Source organism: Charadrius vociferus, unplaced genomic scaffold, assembly GCF_000708025.1.
Source record: "Charadrius vociferus isolate BGI_N301 unplaced genomic scaffold, ASM70802v2 scaffold282, whole genome shotgun sequence".
Taxonomy (NCBI): Eukaryota; Metazoa; Chordata; class Aves; order Charadriiformes; family Charadriidae; genus Charadrius; species Charadrius vociferus.
This window is the reverse complement of record NW_009647731.1, coordinates 9,170,981-9,188,569: the sequence shown is the minus strand read 5'-3', so window position 1 is coordinate 9,188,569 and position 17,589 is coordinate 9,170,981. Positions and strand designations below refer to the sequence as shown.

The 17,589-nt window shown below is 41.2% G+C and overlaps 1 protein-coding gene across 1 annotated transcript; it reads left to right on the top strand.

Moving 5' to 3' along the window:
* Positions 1–15,089: 15,089 nt before the first annotated feature.
* PRLHR (prolactin releasing hormone receptor) lies at positions 15,090–16,175 on the top strand. Its single transcript, XM_009881586.1, has one exon. The coding sequence runs from the start codon at positions 15,117–15,119 to the stop codon at positions 16,149–16,151; it is 1,035 nt and encodes a 344-aa protein (XP_009879888.1). The 5' UTR covers positions 15,090–15,116; the 3' UTR covers positions 16,152–16,175.
* Positions 16,176–17,589: the final 1,414 nt, after the last annotated feature.

Here is a 17,589-nt window from a genome sequence, read left to right as displayed (position 1 = left end):
TGTGGCTTCTTTTGCCCTTCCCTTTGCACCAAATGCGCACATCTGTTGAGTCTTCCAGATCTCATTCTTCGTTTTACGGACATAGTGTCTGATCTTTTATAACCTGATGCACACAAATTGCTCCAACAGTGTAGATGTGTCTTTCCCCATGACAAGGACGTGTAGATACCCCCGTCTTTGCATTTCAGGCTCCCAGACCTTTGTTTCTGTTTCACCTTTAACAAATGAGCAAATACTTGTGATTGTATCCTCTAAGCCCCATCAATATGAAGTACATTTTCCAGCCCATCACAGCTTCTCTGATCTCTTTGCTATCTTGTTTCTTCCTCGCTGCTTCTCCAGCATTTTGGTAGCCTTCAAGCACTGTGTAATTTGAGTCACATTGAATAAGTCTGTGTATAGCAACCAACCAGCGAGACTGGATGGAGGCAACTCCTGCTGTACATGGCAGAAAATAGAGGAACTCTAAGTGCCAAAAGCATTTCAAGTGGCTTTAAAATTGCTTTAATATGAATTATAGACTACTTTTGCTGTCCCGATAATGGGAAACACCATCTACTGTGTTCATTGTAGTCAAGCAGCATTAACTTCAGAGAGAAATGGGACAAAAGGGAAACTTCTCCCTTGGTAATGGGGTATTTTGTGTGGGCAAGCACTGTAGCTATACTAAATTATTTTACTCTGCTCATTCAGATTTGTCCTTCTAGGCCCTTTTGATGTTGAAGTTATATACTATACAGTAACATGTAAGTTAAAGACTAAGTAATCAAAGCAAGGAGTAACAGGTGTTAATCAGAGAATATAATCCTGACACATATTAACAGCTCTTAAACTAATTAAGTTTAAAAGAATAGCAGAAAATCAGAAGTAGCAAAAAATCTCATCTTTTCACAAATGGGGATGAAGGCTTTCTAAAGTGTGAAACCAAAGACAGACTCCTTGGGTACCCTTTTATAAAGGACTGGTAAATTTGGCTACCCAACCATCCAGTAGATGAACTTAGCAGCTTTTCAAGTACCCTCTCTCAGTCTCTTGTCCCACTGACCCCACTGGAAGGCCAAGGAGATACATCTCAGGAGGCTAAATATAGTCCTTGTGAATACCTACCTCTGCCACAGATTATCATACTGTATTAATTGAGAATCTATTTTAGCAGGAATCTCTCTCATTATGAAACACGAATGCTGAGAGGGCATTACAGCTCACTGTTTCATTTTGAATGGGTGTGTTCAAATTCAATCAGATCAGTATGCCACATGGTGCCATTTAATTTAAATTGACTTAATCAACAGAGTACATTAGCCACATAATTTTAATATTGTCTTGGTAAAATCCTTGGCCTGTAGAAGTCAAGGACAAAACTCCTGGACACGGTGGTGAGATAGCACTGTGACATTAGCTCTTTCGCAAAATTAATGCAGCAAAATAAATTGCTTCTTTCCTCCCTTGTCATTCTTCAAATTTTGAACCACTCCATTTGGACAAGTATCCTCCATGTTCTGCTTTCATTTATAGAGCAAAATTATTGCAGGGCTTCCTAATGGGGGTTCAAGAGCTGTCTCTCTCTCTCTTATTATTTCTTTCTCCTGTTGAGAAAGTTGCTTAGTTACTTTGTGTTTTAGTTCCTCACTTGCAGACTGAGTGGCAGCATTTTCCTCCTTAGAGTGTTTTGAAGATTAAAATTCCAAATTTGAGGAACTCAGGTCCTCCAGGAACCATGTCCAAGCATGGGGAAAAAAGGCTAAATTCTTGTGTGTATAAACCAGATTAATTTATTTTTTGGCCTATATTTGTGTACCTTCTCTCTTTATATATTTTGTTTTGCTTTTCTGATTCCATGAGCAGAACAATCCAGCTAGTTGTCATTCATGTGTCCTGGAAATTGGTCCAGAAAGAGTAACACCCCAGAGTCCACCGGTTTTGGTTTCCCTGAACCGAGGGGTCTGTAAGAAATGGTGAGAGCTGTCAGTGATTTGCAATGCCCAGCTCTAGAGTGTTGTGATTTTCCTTGGCAATTTCTTTTTTTTTTTTTTTTTTTCCAAGGGAAAAGATGGTCTTTTCACTATGTGACTGAGAAATCTAAAGTTGTGGCCATCACTCAAAGCTCTCTTTCCTGAGACATGCATTTTTATTTTAAGTTAATTGATTAGTTATAATGATGGATGATGAGGAAAAACTTGGGTTCACAGAGGGCAATTCTAGCCTTGCTGGAGCTGGAGTTTACCATTTATTGGTAAATAAATGGGCAGAACTTTGTCTAATGACTTGAATAAGTATATTAAGAGAATTGGACAGTTACAAAGGATCTTGGGAAAACGGAATTCAGCTTCATTTATCCATATGAGTTAATTTAAATCATGAAGAGGTCTGTATTGAATGATTCAGACATCCCATGGTCTTTTATTTATGAGGTCTGTAGGGTCTATTATATTATCTTATAATTTCCATTCTGCCTCAGGTCAAATGCAGATTTCTATAGTACTTAGAGAACTAATAGTGGGAAAGATTTGTTTCCAGATTAACCAGAGGTGGTCCCACACTAGAGACGGTTATGTTTTATATATGTGAAACTAAGCCTGTAGAACTTTTCTGTTTTCATTTTCTCTTTTCAGTTTGCTTTAGTTATTTATGACTTTGTACCTGAAATTTTGCTATACCCTTGTATATTACAGAAGAAATATTTGAGGGATTATTTTTCCTGTTGGGTAAAACCAGTCATAACTAAAAGGTTTACTTAGCTTGTTTATATCTGGATATTTTCTAAGCCTTTTGTACAATTTTGATTTCATTATGGCAGCATATGCTGCATAGTCTGGCAGTACAGATCCACAGGGTTATAGCTGGGCATTATGTAAATGCTATATTTATTTTAATGGGAACATATTTTTTTTTAATATCCTTTTGGAGATAAAAGGAAAATTCTCTGAATGTAAATTTGGCTCTGCTGAATAGTCATTTAAAAAGAGTGACTGGAAAGTGACATGTGTACCCTTTTTAACTTGTATAACATTGAAAGCCTTAGAAATTTTAGCATCATTCATGTTAACACATCAAAGTATTGCTGGTTGAACTCAAATCTCTCTGAAATGCTAATCTGCACCCTTAACTGTAGTGGAATGAACATACAGATGGTTCTTCTAATTACTTGGAGAAAGAAGAGGGGATGATTTCCTTTAATGATTTCCCCTTCTTTCCAGACTGAAAGCAGTCCCAGCTCTTCCCTCCAGCTAATTTGACGATTAAAAGATGCCTTTGTCTTGCTTTCAGCTATTGAGGTTTCATCACAATTTGTTAAAACTTTCTGTCATGAAGCGAGGTGTGAACCCAGGGCTACGTAGGTTTGGTTCAGAGGTCATGTGAAGGGGAATTATAACCTTGAGTATTTAAAACCAGAATGGGGAGGGTATTTTCATCATCCCATGTTATTGCACCGATGCCAAAGATAGATTTTTAGAATTAAAATAGTAGCTTGAATCTTAGATGCAGAAGGTCATTATAGGCCCCAGGTATTCAGGCTCCAGACTCATGGTAGCTCCATTTTCCCAAGGACACAAATGAAGAGATTTGAAACACATTTCTAGAGCTGTTAACTTCACTGTTGCTTTGTGGGGTAACAAATGCTTCAGAGGAACTGGAGAAAAATGGTCTGTTAATAATGTCAATGCTTTTAATTTTCACTATGGACCAGAACAAATGTTGAGATTGTACAAACTCTGTCCAGAAAAATGAGATCTGCACACTGTAGAAACAGCTGGTGTGATCACTGGCCTGTTGACCCACAACCTCTCTGTACCTCTGGATCATGGTGCTGCAGCTGTGTGGGAATCTCTTTTTTATTGACAGGGACAGTCTCCAGCCAGGTGGGTCCATGCCAGCTGTTGAAATAAGTGGAAGGACAAACCTCCTGCTGTTAGGGTTCACGTGGAGCTACCTGAGGAGATAGAAGGTGTTTGTTCAGCCTGGGAGCACGGCTAGGCTGACACAGGCAGCTGAGAAGGGAAATGGGGCTATGGGGACACACATCACACTGCTTATGGCCTCTCTGTCTTCAGACCTCAAAGGAGAGTTTCATGTCTGCCGCCTTCTTTCAGCTCAGAGCCCTATTCCTTGTGGACTAAGGCTAGTTGGGGTAAACGTGAACAAGACTGGGGAGCAAAAGGGAATGGACTTGATTTCTTCTGGCTCATGATCTGGATGCAAGCAGAGTAGTCCTTTAGCTCTGTTTTGAAAGTTGTGACCCATAGCTTTGCATAGAAAACTGTATGTCAACGACAATGTCATCTCACAAATCATTCAAGTGTTTAACTTCATTCAACATGGCATCAAGCTGCTTCTGTTATTTCAGGATTTAATAGAATTTTATAAATTATCATTTGATGGTGTATTTTCCTGAATATTCTAGTAGCTGTCATGGGTATTTTTCAATTAAAATACTCCGTGGGAGCAACAACAACAACAAGAAAAAAGAATAGCTTAAATAAATATAGCTACTCCATTTCTTCTGAACTTCTACATATACATCTTACTTAATCATTCCCTATCAACAATGTCTTCTGTTCTGTTCCTGAGGTGCACCACTTCTCTCCAAGCTATTCAAAAGAAGAGGAGTTCAGTTCATGACTGTAAAAAGACCATTTCAGTGCTCAGAGAGATTAATTCTGAGGTCATAATTCAGTGGGGGTTTTCCCCTTCATTTTCTGTTAACCAGAATGTTGTGTAATGTTTCTGCTAAGGAAAACTGTAACCAGGCTTAAATGCTTTTTTTTTTTTCCCACTAGAACAAAAATTGGCAACCATTACTGATGCAGGATAGCGTTTTGGCTTTTTTGAAAATACAATGGTGTGGGCATCTTCAGAAAGGCTTTGGAAGAGTTTCTTGCCTAGGACTGTGTATTTTGATTTTGTTTGCTTGAATCTCAGCTTTACAATGTTGGAAAAGAAACAGGGGAAGGGGAGAATGGTTAATTAGAAATTGTTGCCTTACCTTCTTGTTCCTCTGGAGTGATGACACCTCATACAGTAATAGGGAAAGGTGGTTTGCCTAGGTAGGGTATTAGCAGATCTAGATTCCCTTGTCAATTCTACCAACAATATCTGTCCTGCTCCAGTGTAAAAATTATCCAGCCTCAGCTTCACCCTTCCTAGCGTGGAGATGACAGTGATCTTTGCTTGGTGTCAGAAAGACATGTTAATTATTGCACTTAAAATGCTGTGAGATTCTTGGCTTGTTATGTTTGCAGTGATTAAGTTGTCTTCTGTTTGGGCAGGTCTTACCTTGTTCAATAAGTAATGCTGATTGCATGTCTCTCTGAAAACCCAGAGTACTGCTAGAGCCATAGGGCTCAAATAATAACTAAGTCGTACATAGCATATATCAGCTCACTTCTGTGGAGCTTTTCCATTTTATTCTAATGAGGATATGGTTCTCACGATTCACTACTACTAGGGATGAAACATCTGAAACGTAATACTTCTGTTTCTTGATAAGAGAGCATTATTCTGTTGCCATGGTGAAACAAAATATATGTAAAGTGATGTAAGAAAAGTAAGCATGCTAGTCCTCACAGATTTCAGCTAAGCTCTCCTCATGTATTGTGTAATATCAGGAAGTAGTGCACTTGAGCCATTAGTTATTTTGACAGCACATTGCATTAATGCAAGTTTTTAACAAAGCCAACAGAAAGTAAAATTCCAGGTTAAGGTCCCCATATGTTTTAGTTAATGAATATGCAATCAATACTCATAAAACAGTGGAGTTCACTTTTTAAATGAAACAATAGGGGCTGGGTTGGTGGTTGAGTTGGCATTAGTCATCTAGAAAGGAGGAAAGAATCTGCTGTTTAAAACAAAAAAGGAGATTTATCTGCCTCAATTAGCATATCTCAGAGCAGTGCAGCCACAACAGAGAAGCAGTCATGGGACCACCTTTTGCTATCATTCACCATCATCAGAGGGTGCTCACATCCAGCCCTGGCCAGTGACCATGGATAACAGACTTTGAGAAATCTTGCAAAGTAAACCAGATTTGCTCTGTAGAATAAAAATGTCTGTGAAAAATGGACAAATTCTGGCATAGATATTGTAGAAATTGCATGCTTAAGTCTTCTAATCAATGGTAGTTCCATCAATGCATGCAGTTGAAAACAAGAGTGTTCATAAAATTAGAGCTAAACTGTGACCTTTGTTGCTGCTTATGTACTTGACAAAGCCCATAGACAAAGCCAATTCTTCTATCACAAGTGCAGTAACAAAACAAACAAAACAATTTTTGAAGTGGAATGTTAGGAGAAAGCTACTTGGAGACTAAACTGTTAATCTAACAGCAATCAGGTAATGGGATAGTATCCATGGGGAATAATAGGACAGACTAATATGAGCTGAGGATCTCTACAGATGGGGCTGGGTTCCTGCTTGGTGAGATTCATGGTGGAACAGTATCCAAAGGAAGGGCTGGAAGAGGTGAGCCAGGAGTTACAGTTAAGGAAGTCTGAGGGTCTTTGTGGTTTCAAACTTCTCATATTAGATAAAAAGATGGGCAGAAGCTAACAGAGCTAGAGAGAAGCATTCTAGAGAAAACGTGTTAAAGAAAAGGGCAGGGGAGAACCTGAGTGACGTTGAAGTCTGCAGAAAAATTCATGTTGATATTCATAAGAAAAGTATCCCAAGTCAGGAGTATTGCCATTTAAAACTAGTGCTACACATATCAAAATAACCTGAAAGAATAAACAACAGAAGTGGTATGTGGGGGTAAGTCATGGTAGTGGGAGTCATCGTGAAATGATAATTCACCTTCTATGTTCCTCTAACTTCTTCCACATTAAGCCTTTTCTGGTCCATATTTTGCTCATCTAACAACAGATGCCTTAATGGCTGCTGTGGGTGACACTGTGAAGCACGGAAAAATAAGCAGCCAAATTCTGCTATGAAAGAGAAATGGGGACAAAGAAAGAGAATAAATCCAGATGTTGAAGTGTAGCTAAAATGGATACAAGCATACACACAGAGTCTGTATGGCAAATATAAATCTGTACATTTGGGGGAGGTGACCATAAACCAGCATGGATGTGAATATCCTGGAAAATGTTTTATTTTGTTTTTTAAAATATCACTTCCTCTGTCTAAATGGAACTGTGCTGAAAACACACAGGAGGATTCATTACAAATTCTGTTAGGTTGGGTTTTTTTTTCCTCCTGATGTAGATTATTGAAGTCCAATCTCTCTTCCCCTCTATTTTTTTGTATTTTTTTTTAATTTCAAATATGAATTTACATGAAAGGGCAGAACAACACCTTTCCAAATAGTGTTCTTATCTCTACATAATGTTATTATGCAAACTATAATCAAACCAGATGACAGTCCTCCAGACAAACCTTTAGTATTAAGAACTTTCAAAGCTCCAGGGCAGATTGTTTCTAGTGGGATAGTTAATTAAATGGAAGTCGGACTTTATTACTTCATATAAACAACTAAGAACAGCTGGAATGATGTTGGTCCTCTGGGATTTTTTCTTGCTGTTTGACAAATATTAGTTGAACTCGTTGTCCCATGAAAACAGGAAATTTACTTATGGCAATGTGGTCGCTACAGAACATCAGGTAGTGGTGGCTTTCTTCTTCTTCTGCCCTTTACCTGTCACCAGGGTAGATGAGCACTTTGGGATAATGCAGGAAGCAGGAAATTCTTTTTCCTTCTTTAGCTCTTGTGGAGAGATCCCATTTGGGTGTAGGGTTCAGCATGACCGCTGGCCTGCCCGTTTTTCATGGGTTGCCAACAAGTGTTTTTGTGTGCAAAGCACATTTTGCGTGTGGCGCCTGAACTCTCAGGTGCAGGAGGATTTTCTGAGAGTCCTGCCCTTGCCTTTCAGGGCCTGACCTGCCTTGTCACCCCGTGGGGACAGAAGCCCACCCTCGGGTGAAGCCGTGACTCCCCCCGGCTGCCCGGAGCCCGTGGGGCGGGGGCGCTGTCCGTGGTGCTGCGGGTGCTGTCCGTGGTGCTGCAGGCACCGCGCCCGGTCACCCCTTGGCAGGGGGAGAGCCCAGAGGGAGGGAGACTTCTGGTGGTGCTTGCCTCTTGAAAGGTGTTCAAAACCCAACAGCATGGGAGTGCAGGGACGCACTGTTTCTCCGCAGTGCTGTGGAGAAGTGTCACGGGCCAGCTGCCATTTTCCCCTTTTGCTGCAAAGACTCAAGCCTCAGCCGTCAGGTTTGCTTGGCAGCCCTTTTCTCCACCAGGGCTAAATTGCATGCAGAACCCTGGGGGTATGTACTGACCCTGGCTCCTGGCTGTTTATGTCTGCAGGGAACATTTCTAACACTAAATTTCTCCACGGCTCAACATTCAATCTGCAGATGTTTCTGGGAGCTAATTCTCACAGTCTCTTCCAGCTTGGGGCATGTATTGGTATTGCACTCTACATCCCTTCAGGGCTCGTGAGCAAAGGAGCAGTACCAGTTTTTCTGGTGGGGATGGGAATTGTTCTATCTGATGGATATGCAAATCTGCCTTCATATTTTTTCATTTTAATCCTTCCTTGAAAGAGGAACCTTTAGATCAAAGATATTCACATACCTTTTCTCAGCTTAGTACTGACTTAGCTATAAAAATATCCCACACTTTACCCTAATATGTCAGCACTATTGCCTAAAATCATAGTTATAAATTAATAAGGAAACTTCTAGCTCTGATATTTCTAATTTTAATTTCTATTTGCCCTCCTATTTTTCTAATGTTTTATATCCTGTCTATAGGAACTCTGAAGACAGCAACTGTCTCTTACTGTAGTAAGGGTTCTAACACAACAAGGCTTTGTTTCAGTGGTGGTTTTACAGGAGAATTTGTAATACGAATCTTAAATTCTATTGATGTCTGTCCAGACAACTGGGAGATGGTCAGACTTGTTCACTCAGTCTCTATTTTTAAGCAAAATTCTGCTTTCACATGCTCAATCACCAAACTCAACTTGAATAGCTCTTGGATCATCATAGAGTTTAACTTACTTCTGTGTTTATAAATTTAAAAAAACCCACATGCCACCCCTCACCCCCTAAAAAATCCCTACATCAAAACCTAACACTAAAAAAATCAAGTCAGATTCTCTCTTGGTCATTAATTGCTGTGTGGGTTCACTGGCAAAGGAAATCTTAAGGGGGTGGGGATATGAGGGAATAAAGCCTGCTTGTATCAAGTCTCTGGGTAGCAATCTTGCAGGAAGGCAAGAGCAAAGAAAGAAGAACCAGTGATTGTAATGACTGAAGTGGCTTGGAGCTGAAATGTTTTCATGGAGTGACTCTGCTGACCCTGCCTTTCTCTCGGCTTTGTAGATCAGCTGCTCTAGCAGGTGCCAAGATCAGCAACAGTGAAAGTTCATCTGGCAAATATTCAAGTGCTATTCTAGTTTATCTGCACAGGCATTAGTACACAAATCTTCCCATCAAAAAACCACAAAGAACACTAGAACATCTTAAGAGTTAGTCTCAGCTGTTCCTATGTGTGTGGGTGTGCATGTACATAAATTTTAATTCTATCTTTTGAACATTATCAATGGGAATACTGTTGAAAAAGATGATAGGGAAGTACTCTTAAGTAGGAGTGAGTGAAGTCTTAAGTCTAAATCTGTGTTGATGAAGGATGGAAAGGAACCTCCTGAAGGCCAAGCCCTGTGCAAGCAATCATACCACATGCATGTGATAAGTGGATCAGGCTTTCTGTTAAAAGCAAGTGTTTTATCCCCCATAATACATTGATTGTTCCAAAAGCCAGTACTTCCAAGGGGCAATTTGTTGCCCTCCCACTTAGAAGTGTTCTACTTTCCATCCTAAATTTGCCCATGGTGAATTTATTCTTTCATTAGTATTGTTCCTTAGCTTAAATATGTCTTTACCTGCCCAGGAGTTTACCATCCTCCCCAGTGTTTTTAAAGAATACGGTGCAATTCTGCTTCAGTGAATAGATAGTTATAGCAAGAAAATTGTCTAGAGATTGTAACAAAGTAGAGGCAAATTCACCCTGGAATCTGTCACAAAGTAGTAGATTTTCTTTTCCTTGCACTTTCAAATGCACTTCCTCCTCCTTTGTATAGCCCAACAACAGAATTTACTCCATTCTAAGCCATAGTGAAAATGCCTATTGTCAGGTGACCGTGATGCTGTCTTTTATGACAAGTTTTTCCTCTGTGATGGTATCAAACTTCCTCCCGTTCTCCTTCAGGCTTTCAAAGTTTCTCCGTGTAATTGTGCAGTCATCCTGCATATTGTCTCTGGTTCCAAACTTGGCAGTTCTATCGAATTCAGTTGGTGTAGTCCTGCATTTCGTGCTCACATAAAAAATGAAAAGAGCTACCAAGTCCCAAGCATCCCAAGCGAGGTTCTTGAGCAGCATGAATAGTTGCTGTCTTCTCATCCAATTCCTTCATAAATGTTGCTGTTCTTTGCCTAGCTCACAGTTCTTAGGGTATTTCCTCTGGTATAGATGATGGGTTCTCATGTGTTATGCAAATCCAAGCTGAGAAGAACTGCTACATATCCTATGTTGAGAAAGATTGGTTTGATAACACATAGACGGAAGATTAGTTTGACAAAAGCTTCCTTTGGTATCCATTCGGTCTCTCCTGTCTTTCATCTGTCCTTAAATCTGGTCTAAAACCTACTGTAAAACTGCTCTCAGACTAGAGGGCCTGCACTTTCACATCACATCCCCCCCCTCCCCCATGCTTAAGGACAGGTAGCCCATTTGCATTTCTTCAGTCACAGGGTTGTGTTCCCGTGCCATAAAGTAAGGAAAAGCCCTTACTTCTCACCCAGCAATTCCATGTGTCAGTTCTTGCAGAACTTCGCAGTGGGGATTAGCTAGCTCCTGACTGTATGAGTTTATTCACTTCTGTGGCTGGCTTTTACCTTCTTGTGGTAGTTGTGGCCCAGAACCTTCATTCCTAGGAAATCACCTGTATTTTTCCTCAGTTTTTACACTGTCATCTTTATTTTAGCACAAGATCTTTGTCACCTAAGGAACTAGCTCACTTATCTCACTTTGGTCAGCAGACTAAGAATTCTGTGCATACAGGGAAGATCGGAGCCCCTATTCTATATTTACCATGCAACCTCAAGAACATTTTGACTAAAATTCAAGCCTCCTCTTCATTCAAGTTTTTAAGCTTCTCATCAGCTGAAATGAATTATATAAAGCTGAATCCTGAGTTTATCAAAGTTTGGTACCTTGAACTTGAGAAAAGCAGCGACAACCAAAAAACTCCAAACACACCAAACAAAAGCCTTAGCTGTAAACACGGTTTTTAGAGTTTAGAGGCTGTGGTGTCTCAGTCCACAGCAGGGGCAGACAGCATGCATTTATATGATTAAAGGAGAGAAGGAGGGACAGGCTGACCTGTCTTGAAATTGGTGTGTGGTACACAACCTTGTTCCCTGGCTGGTCATAAGAATTTGCTAAAGAAACCCCCAGCTCAACTTCATTCAAAACAGACGAAGCATCTATTTTTATTGTTGGCACTGCAAGAACTACCTGATCTGCCCTGCACTGAACATTCCTAGAAGAATGTGAAGGACTTTTTAAGAGAGTTCTATGATGCAAAAAAAGTTGTGTTTTACAGAAAAAAGACACATATCAAAGAAGCACCAACATAGAAAACTAACACCTGAAACTGTGAGGCTTTAATGACAGAAGAAACTTTTTTAGTCTGTAAAGCCTCAAAAACAGAGGAGAAGGCCTACTAGCTTAAGAAGCAGTGTTGAGCTTTGCAAGTATAGCTGCTAGGATCACATCTCGTTCCTGGATCATGCTGTTTTAGTTAGGAACTGCAGGGATGATTAGACATGGACGTAAGGAGCGGCGTTAGTGCTTACAGAGGTTTACCACTTTCTGAAAGTCACGTAGCAGCTTACAATATTTGTACTCAAAGTGTCTGTACAGAGTTGGACAGGTCAGCACAAGAGATCATGAAAGCTCAGCTGTGAAATGTTTCTTGTGCAGTGTTGGTCTGGCTCTAGATATAACATTTTCCATCAACTCAAGGAAGACCAGGGTTTCAATTAGACACTAATCAGCATTCCTATGTGTGACACCCTTATACACTTGGAATGTCAAAACAGTTCTAATATGACAGTAATACAGTTTCTGTGACCTTTTCTCTTTTAATGAGAAAATTCTGTGTGTGAAATAGACTTATACTCAGTTCAGGAAGGACTTTGTCATCTAGCCTAGGAAATTCTAAACAAGATTAATATTTGCAGTTTTAAAAGGAGGAAAGGCAATTTCTTTGGGGTAAAATGCTGAAATACTTTTTCTATTCAAACCCCTATTAAATATTTTCTTTCCAGGTCTTGGCTGTAGAGTGTAGTTGAACTGAAGAAATTTTCTGCCTGAAGCCAAAACAAACAGAAAATCACTAACTGAAATAGGGTGGGTGACTTCAACCAGAAGATGTACCAGTTACTGGTTTCAGAGGTGAAGGAAATACATTTAAAGGTAAGAGAAAATGCAGGAAGATTGCATGGTACAGCTTGAAATAAAAGAACCTCTAAGGCTACTTACAGGTTTTTGTGACCTGAGCATTAATGTGACCTTGAAGGCTACTGTAGATGATATTTTGTTTGATTTTTATTCTCACATTGCAGAGTATAAACCTTTTTCTCATAGGGCTACAGTGAGGATATTTATTGGATCTACTCTGCAGCTCTTGGGAATGAAACAGAAAAATCACTTAGTTGAAAATGTGATTTTCAATTATTATGTGTGCACTGATATTATCGTGAGGCTTCTTTCCTAGCAAAAGCCTTGCAATTCCAGTAGGATGTAGGCACTATGAAGTCCATTTACATATGCTCCCTGTTCATTTTTCTGTCTTTTGGCTTATATTAAAGATCATGTCCAAAGCCTACTGAAATCTTATTTCAGTAGGATTTAAGTCAGACCATACTTTTCTCCCACATTAAGTGAAACAATTGCATTTATGGGTTTTAGGAATTACTTTTGCAGCATGCTGCTTATAACCAAATAGTATGGTTGCACCGTGTGGTGAGAGCAGTAGGAATCCTCTTTTTCCTTGCCTCTTTGCAACCTCTACCCTCAGGTTCCTCTCGTATAGTGGATTTGGATATGCAGAGATAAATAGGTACTGTATTCCTCTGGGTCCCATCCAGCTCAGATGGGTGAGATTGGACTCTGAAGTGGGATATAACATCCCGTTTTTCATATGGGTCATGGGTGGGTTGCGACATCCATTAAGTGAAGGATGGCACTCCTGAGAAACGTGGCTACATGCTTGTTCTTGCCCCAGGCTGGAATTATAGCCATATTCCAGCCCATAGCTGGATAATCTAACCGTAAACACAGTGGGACAGGGTCAGCACTTACTAGGTTTGAAACGCCCATCCATCATAAGTAGTTGGGGGAGAATGGCTCTGGTCTGAACATGGGCTACACAAGATTAGCTTCTGTTTTAAGATTAGGGAAAGGATTATGACATAAATGAAATGTATTTGAACTTTCGGTTTATGTCAAATTACATCAAATATGGGTCTGCCTGTAGCCTCATAGAAAATAATGGGTTAATATTTCCTTACAGCAATCTAGGAGATTGGGACATAAATTGTCCATTGAAGTTGTCTCTAAATCCCCTGAGTGCCTTGTAAAACCTAGCAACGTTCTCTGCTCTTGTATTCAGAAGTTGTTAGGTTGTTCCATTTATTTTTTCGTTTCCCTAGATGGTATAAATGGATGCAGTGGAGTTTCACTACTTTTCACCAGCTAAGGTCCTGGTCCCAGAAGTGGTTGAAGTGGCAGGGAGTTAAGGGACAATTAGAGCTGTAGGTAAGAGCTGGATGAGGGTGTCTGCTTAAATGTGTGTTCTCTAAGCAACTTATCCTGATTTTTTGCTTTCTAATATCTGAATCAAACAAAAGAAGTATAGACTATTTTACAGACGGGTTAGCACTCATTGTCTGGTACAGACAAGGTTAAAAAACCTACTGCAGGAATGAGGAAATACCCCAAACATTTTTAGGCAGCTGCAATATTAGAAACAGTTAGCGGTAGTTCACTGCAGGTGAGCCCTTACAGCTAAGCTATTCGGATGCTAATATTTCTTTTGAGATGCTCGCATGTGTTTAGTTTTAAAGATGTGTAAGCCCCACTGGAAATACTCACAATGGGTAAGCAAACATTGTAACACTATTAGAAAATAAATTTAAATAAAATAAGGTGCTTTGTGCTACATGCTAAATGCACATTTTTATTACTAACTTCATTCACCGGGTACGTAGCTGAGTCCCTCTAGTGGCATAAACATTTATCTGGCTTCAGCATGTTATTAAAATTCTATTTTACAGTCACATTATAGCAGCAAATTCACAGGTAGCTTTTTTGGACACTCTGAGGATTGTGGCAAAGTGAATCTTGGATTAGATGCTGCGCAGGGTAGTGTTAATGAATGTAAATTGATTTTTAGCTGTGAGGGGCAATTATTAAATGCACTGAAAGAAGGGAATTTTGAAAGGATATTCAAGAACTAATTACTATCAGTAAGAAACACGCAAAGAGCAACGTAATACCCAGGACAGCCAATAGGGATAAAAGCTTATAGACAAATCTGTCATGACCTAGTAGTGAAGACTGTTTAAAAACACTGTTCTCCACTTAGCTTGTAAATGCGCATCACCCTCTTTCTCACTCATATATTCTCTCTCTCTCTCTGACACACACACACACACACACACACACACACACGCTCCTGGATTTGCAGAAGACAGACATCTAGGGTACTTCTTGGCATCCACAGGAAAATCATATGGGATTAAAAAAACAGCAGTAAGTACTCACTGCATGAAATGTTTATTAAGTGGCATGCTGTCAGAACCTAGATTTAATAGTAAATATAGGAGGACTTTAATGGAAATTGGTTGTATTTGATTTTTCTTAGGAATTGCCGAAAGCTGCCTCTCGAGGATTACAACTTCACCTTTTGCTTTTACGGATGCTTGTTTGCTATCCTTGTGGTAACCTCTGGACAGCCGGTAATCCATTCATTATCCACACTGATTGAGTACAGGAGTAGTGCAGTGGTAACTACTTCACTCAGCTGACGGCAGACGACAAAAGGAGGGAAATGATGAATTCGGACAATTTAACCTCCCAAAGCTTCCTCTCTGCTATTCACAGCAATGCCAGCAATTTATTCTCAGGGCTCCAGTTTGTTCAGACCTTCAAGCCACTCATCATTCCCTGCTACTCGCTAGTGGTTTTTATCGGTGTCATTGGGAATTACCTTCTCATTTACGTTATCTGCAAGACAAAAAAAATGCACAATGTCACCAACTTTCTGGTAGGCAATCTGGCTTTCTCAGACATGCTCATGTGTGCAACCTGTGTACCCCTGACACTTGCGTATGCCTTTGAGCCCAGAGGATGGGTGTACGGGCGTTTCATGTGCTACTTTGTTTTCCTGATGCAACCCGTCACTGTGTTTGTGTCTGTCTTTACCTTGACCGTCATAGCTGTGGATAGGTACTATGCCATGGTGTACCCATTCCGCAGGAGGCTCACGATCCCTATTTGTGCTTATATCCTGGCTGCTATTTGGCTGCTGAGCTGTACCTTGGCCGCCCCAGCCTTGGTCCACACTTACCATGCAGAGTTCCCAGAACTGGACTTCTCCATCTGCGAGGAGTTTTGGTTCCACATGAAAAGAGATCGCTTAGCTTATGCCTACAGCACTCTTATCATCACCTACGTACTGCCTTTGGCTGTCATCTCCCTGTCCTACCTGAGAATCTCGGTCAAGCTGAAAAACCGTGTGGTCCCAGGCAATGTCACTCAGGGCCAAGCTGAGTGGGATCGAGCAAGGAGGAGAAAGACTTTTCGCTTGCTGGTCTTAGTGGTGGCAGCTTTTGGAGTCTGTTGGCTGCCTCTGCACATCTTCAACATGATAAAGGACATAGACATCAGCTTGATTGACAAGCAGTACTTCAATTTCATCCAGCTGCTGTGCCACTGGTTTGCAATGATGTCTGCTTGTACCAACGCCTTCCTCTATGCCTGGCTCCATGACAGCTTCAGGGGGGAGCTGAAGAAAATGTTTGCCTGGAGAAAGAAGAAAATTGGACCCACTACAAATTGCATTATGGCCAGTGTGGTGCTGTAAACAAGAGCTGGTGGGAGTGCGCTTCCTTCATATGGCAGCACTGTAAGTCTTTTCCACTGTTAATTAGGCCTTATTCCTGACATTTGTCCTCAGGGCTCAATTATAACAACACGAATCCCATGCATAGCTTCCCCAGCACCTCCACTCCTACTGGAGAAGAGGCAGACATCAAGTCCCAGAAATGTCTTTACTTCTTTGACAGGAGTTAGAGGCCAAGGAGGTGTTAGCACGATAAGATACCCTTATGTAAACTACAGGGATCCCTCCTATCTGTTTTGGATATTGCTGGCCAGACAGGGGATTTGGGGACAGAGAGAAGCAAGGATGACTATAAGACGTAAATATCTCAGTGAGGAAGTGCTTTGGTTTGGGTAAAAATTAAATCTGCATACCTACCCAGAATCCAGTCCTTAGCATAGCATCCAGAGTAGAGGACTAACAATACGCCTGTAGTCCTCTTGGGTTAGGGCCATGCTGAAGAATAGCCTAAGGCTCTCTGAAATGCCCTTCCTGAGCCGCGGTCTCAGCTGTAGGCAGGAAACCAGGTTGGTAGGAGGTGCTGTGAGCCTCCCTCTGCCAGTTGAGTTGTGCTGGCAGCAGCAGAGTGCAGGGGGCTCCTCACTCCTGAGGGTGCCAGTGGTGCAGGGGGTGATGGCATTGGCTCACCCGCATTCCCTCCAAGCGCCTCTGTACAAGACAAGTGGTTTGCTGCGTGCCCAGGGACACACGCACGGATGACAGCTCTGTGGCCCTCGGTGGGGTGTGCTGTGTCTGCCCTGCATGTTTTCCTCCCTCATTGCCATTTTCTCCTTGCCCCTGGCCGAGTGGGTGGAATCGCAGCCAACCCCACTGGGCAGGAATCTGTTCTTTAGGCTTTTTGAACCCAGCATCATCACGCAATCCCAAACCTCCTGTGTCTTGTGAACCTGCAGCACAGCATGTAGCAGGGTGAGATGCAGTATTGCAAGAGAGGAAATAAAACCGGAGTGATGTGATTTCTGTGAGGTGCAACTGCTCTGCAGAGTATGTGACAGCCTGTTTCGTGGATTTGCTGATGCTGTCAGCAGGGATAGACAGACTGGAAACTTAATGTGTAGTGGAAGCTCAACCAGCTAGGGGGACATTAAGACATATCTCCACTTTACTGACATTTAATTGTGTTCCTGCCATGTCTCATGTAACCCCAATTTGCTGACCCTACCGCAAGACAGCTGTGTTCCCAGCCAGAGGAGTGGACGTCATGGTAGACTTGTCAGTGCCAAGATACTTTCTGCTCATTCCTTGAGGAACTAGTTTAGACGTGTGGCAATGCTGTCATCAGCTTTGATGTCCAGAGACAGCCAGAAACTTTGATACTCTCTTCAGGAGCACTTCTGGAGGTGTCTGTTAAGAGACAGCTGGTGGAAGCAGCGGTTGACATTGAGCCGCGTATGAGCAT

Bases quoted from the DNA above. Each gene is read 5' to 3' on its own strand.
- PRLHR (XM_009881586.1), top strand. From the start codon at position 15,117: ATGATGAATTCGGACAATTTAACCTCCCAAAGCTTCCTCTCTGCTATT.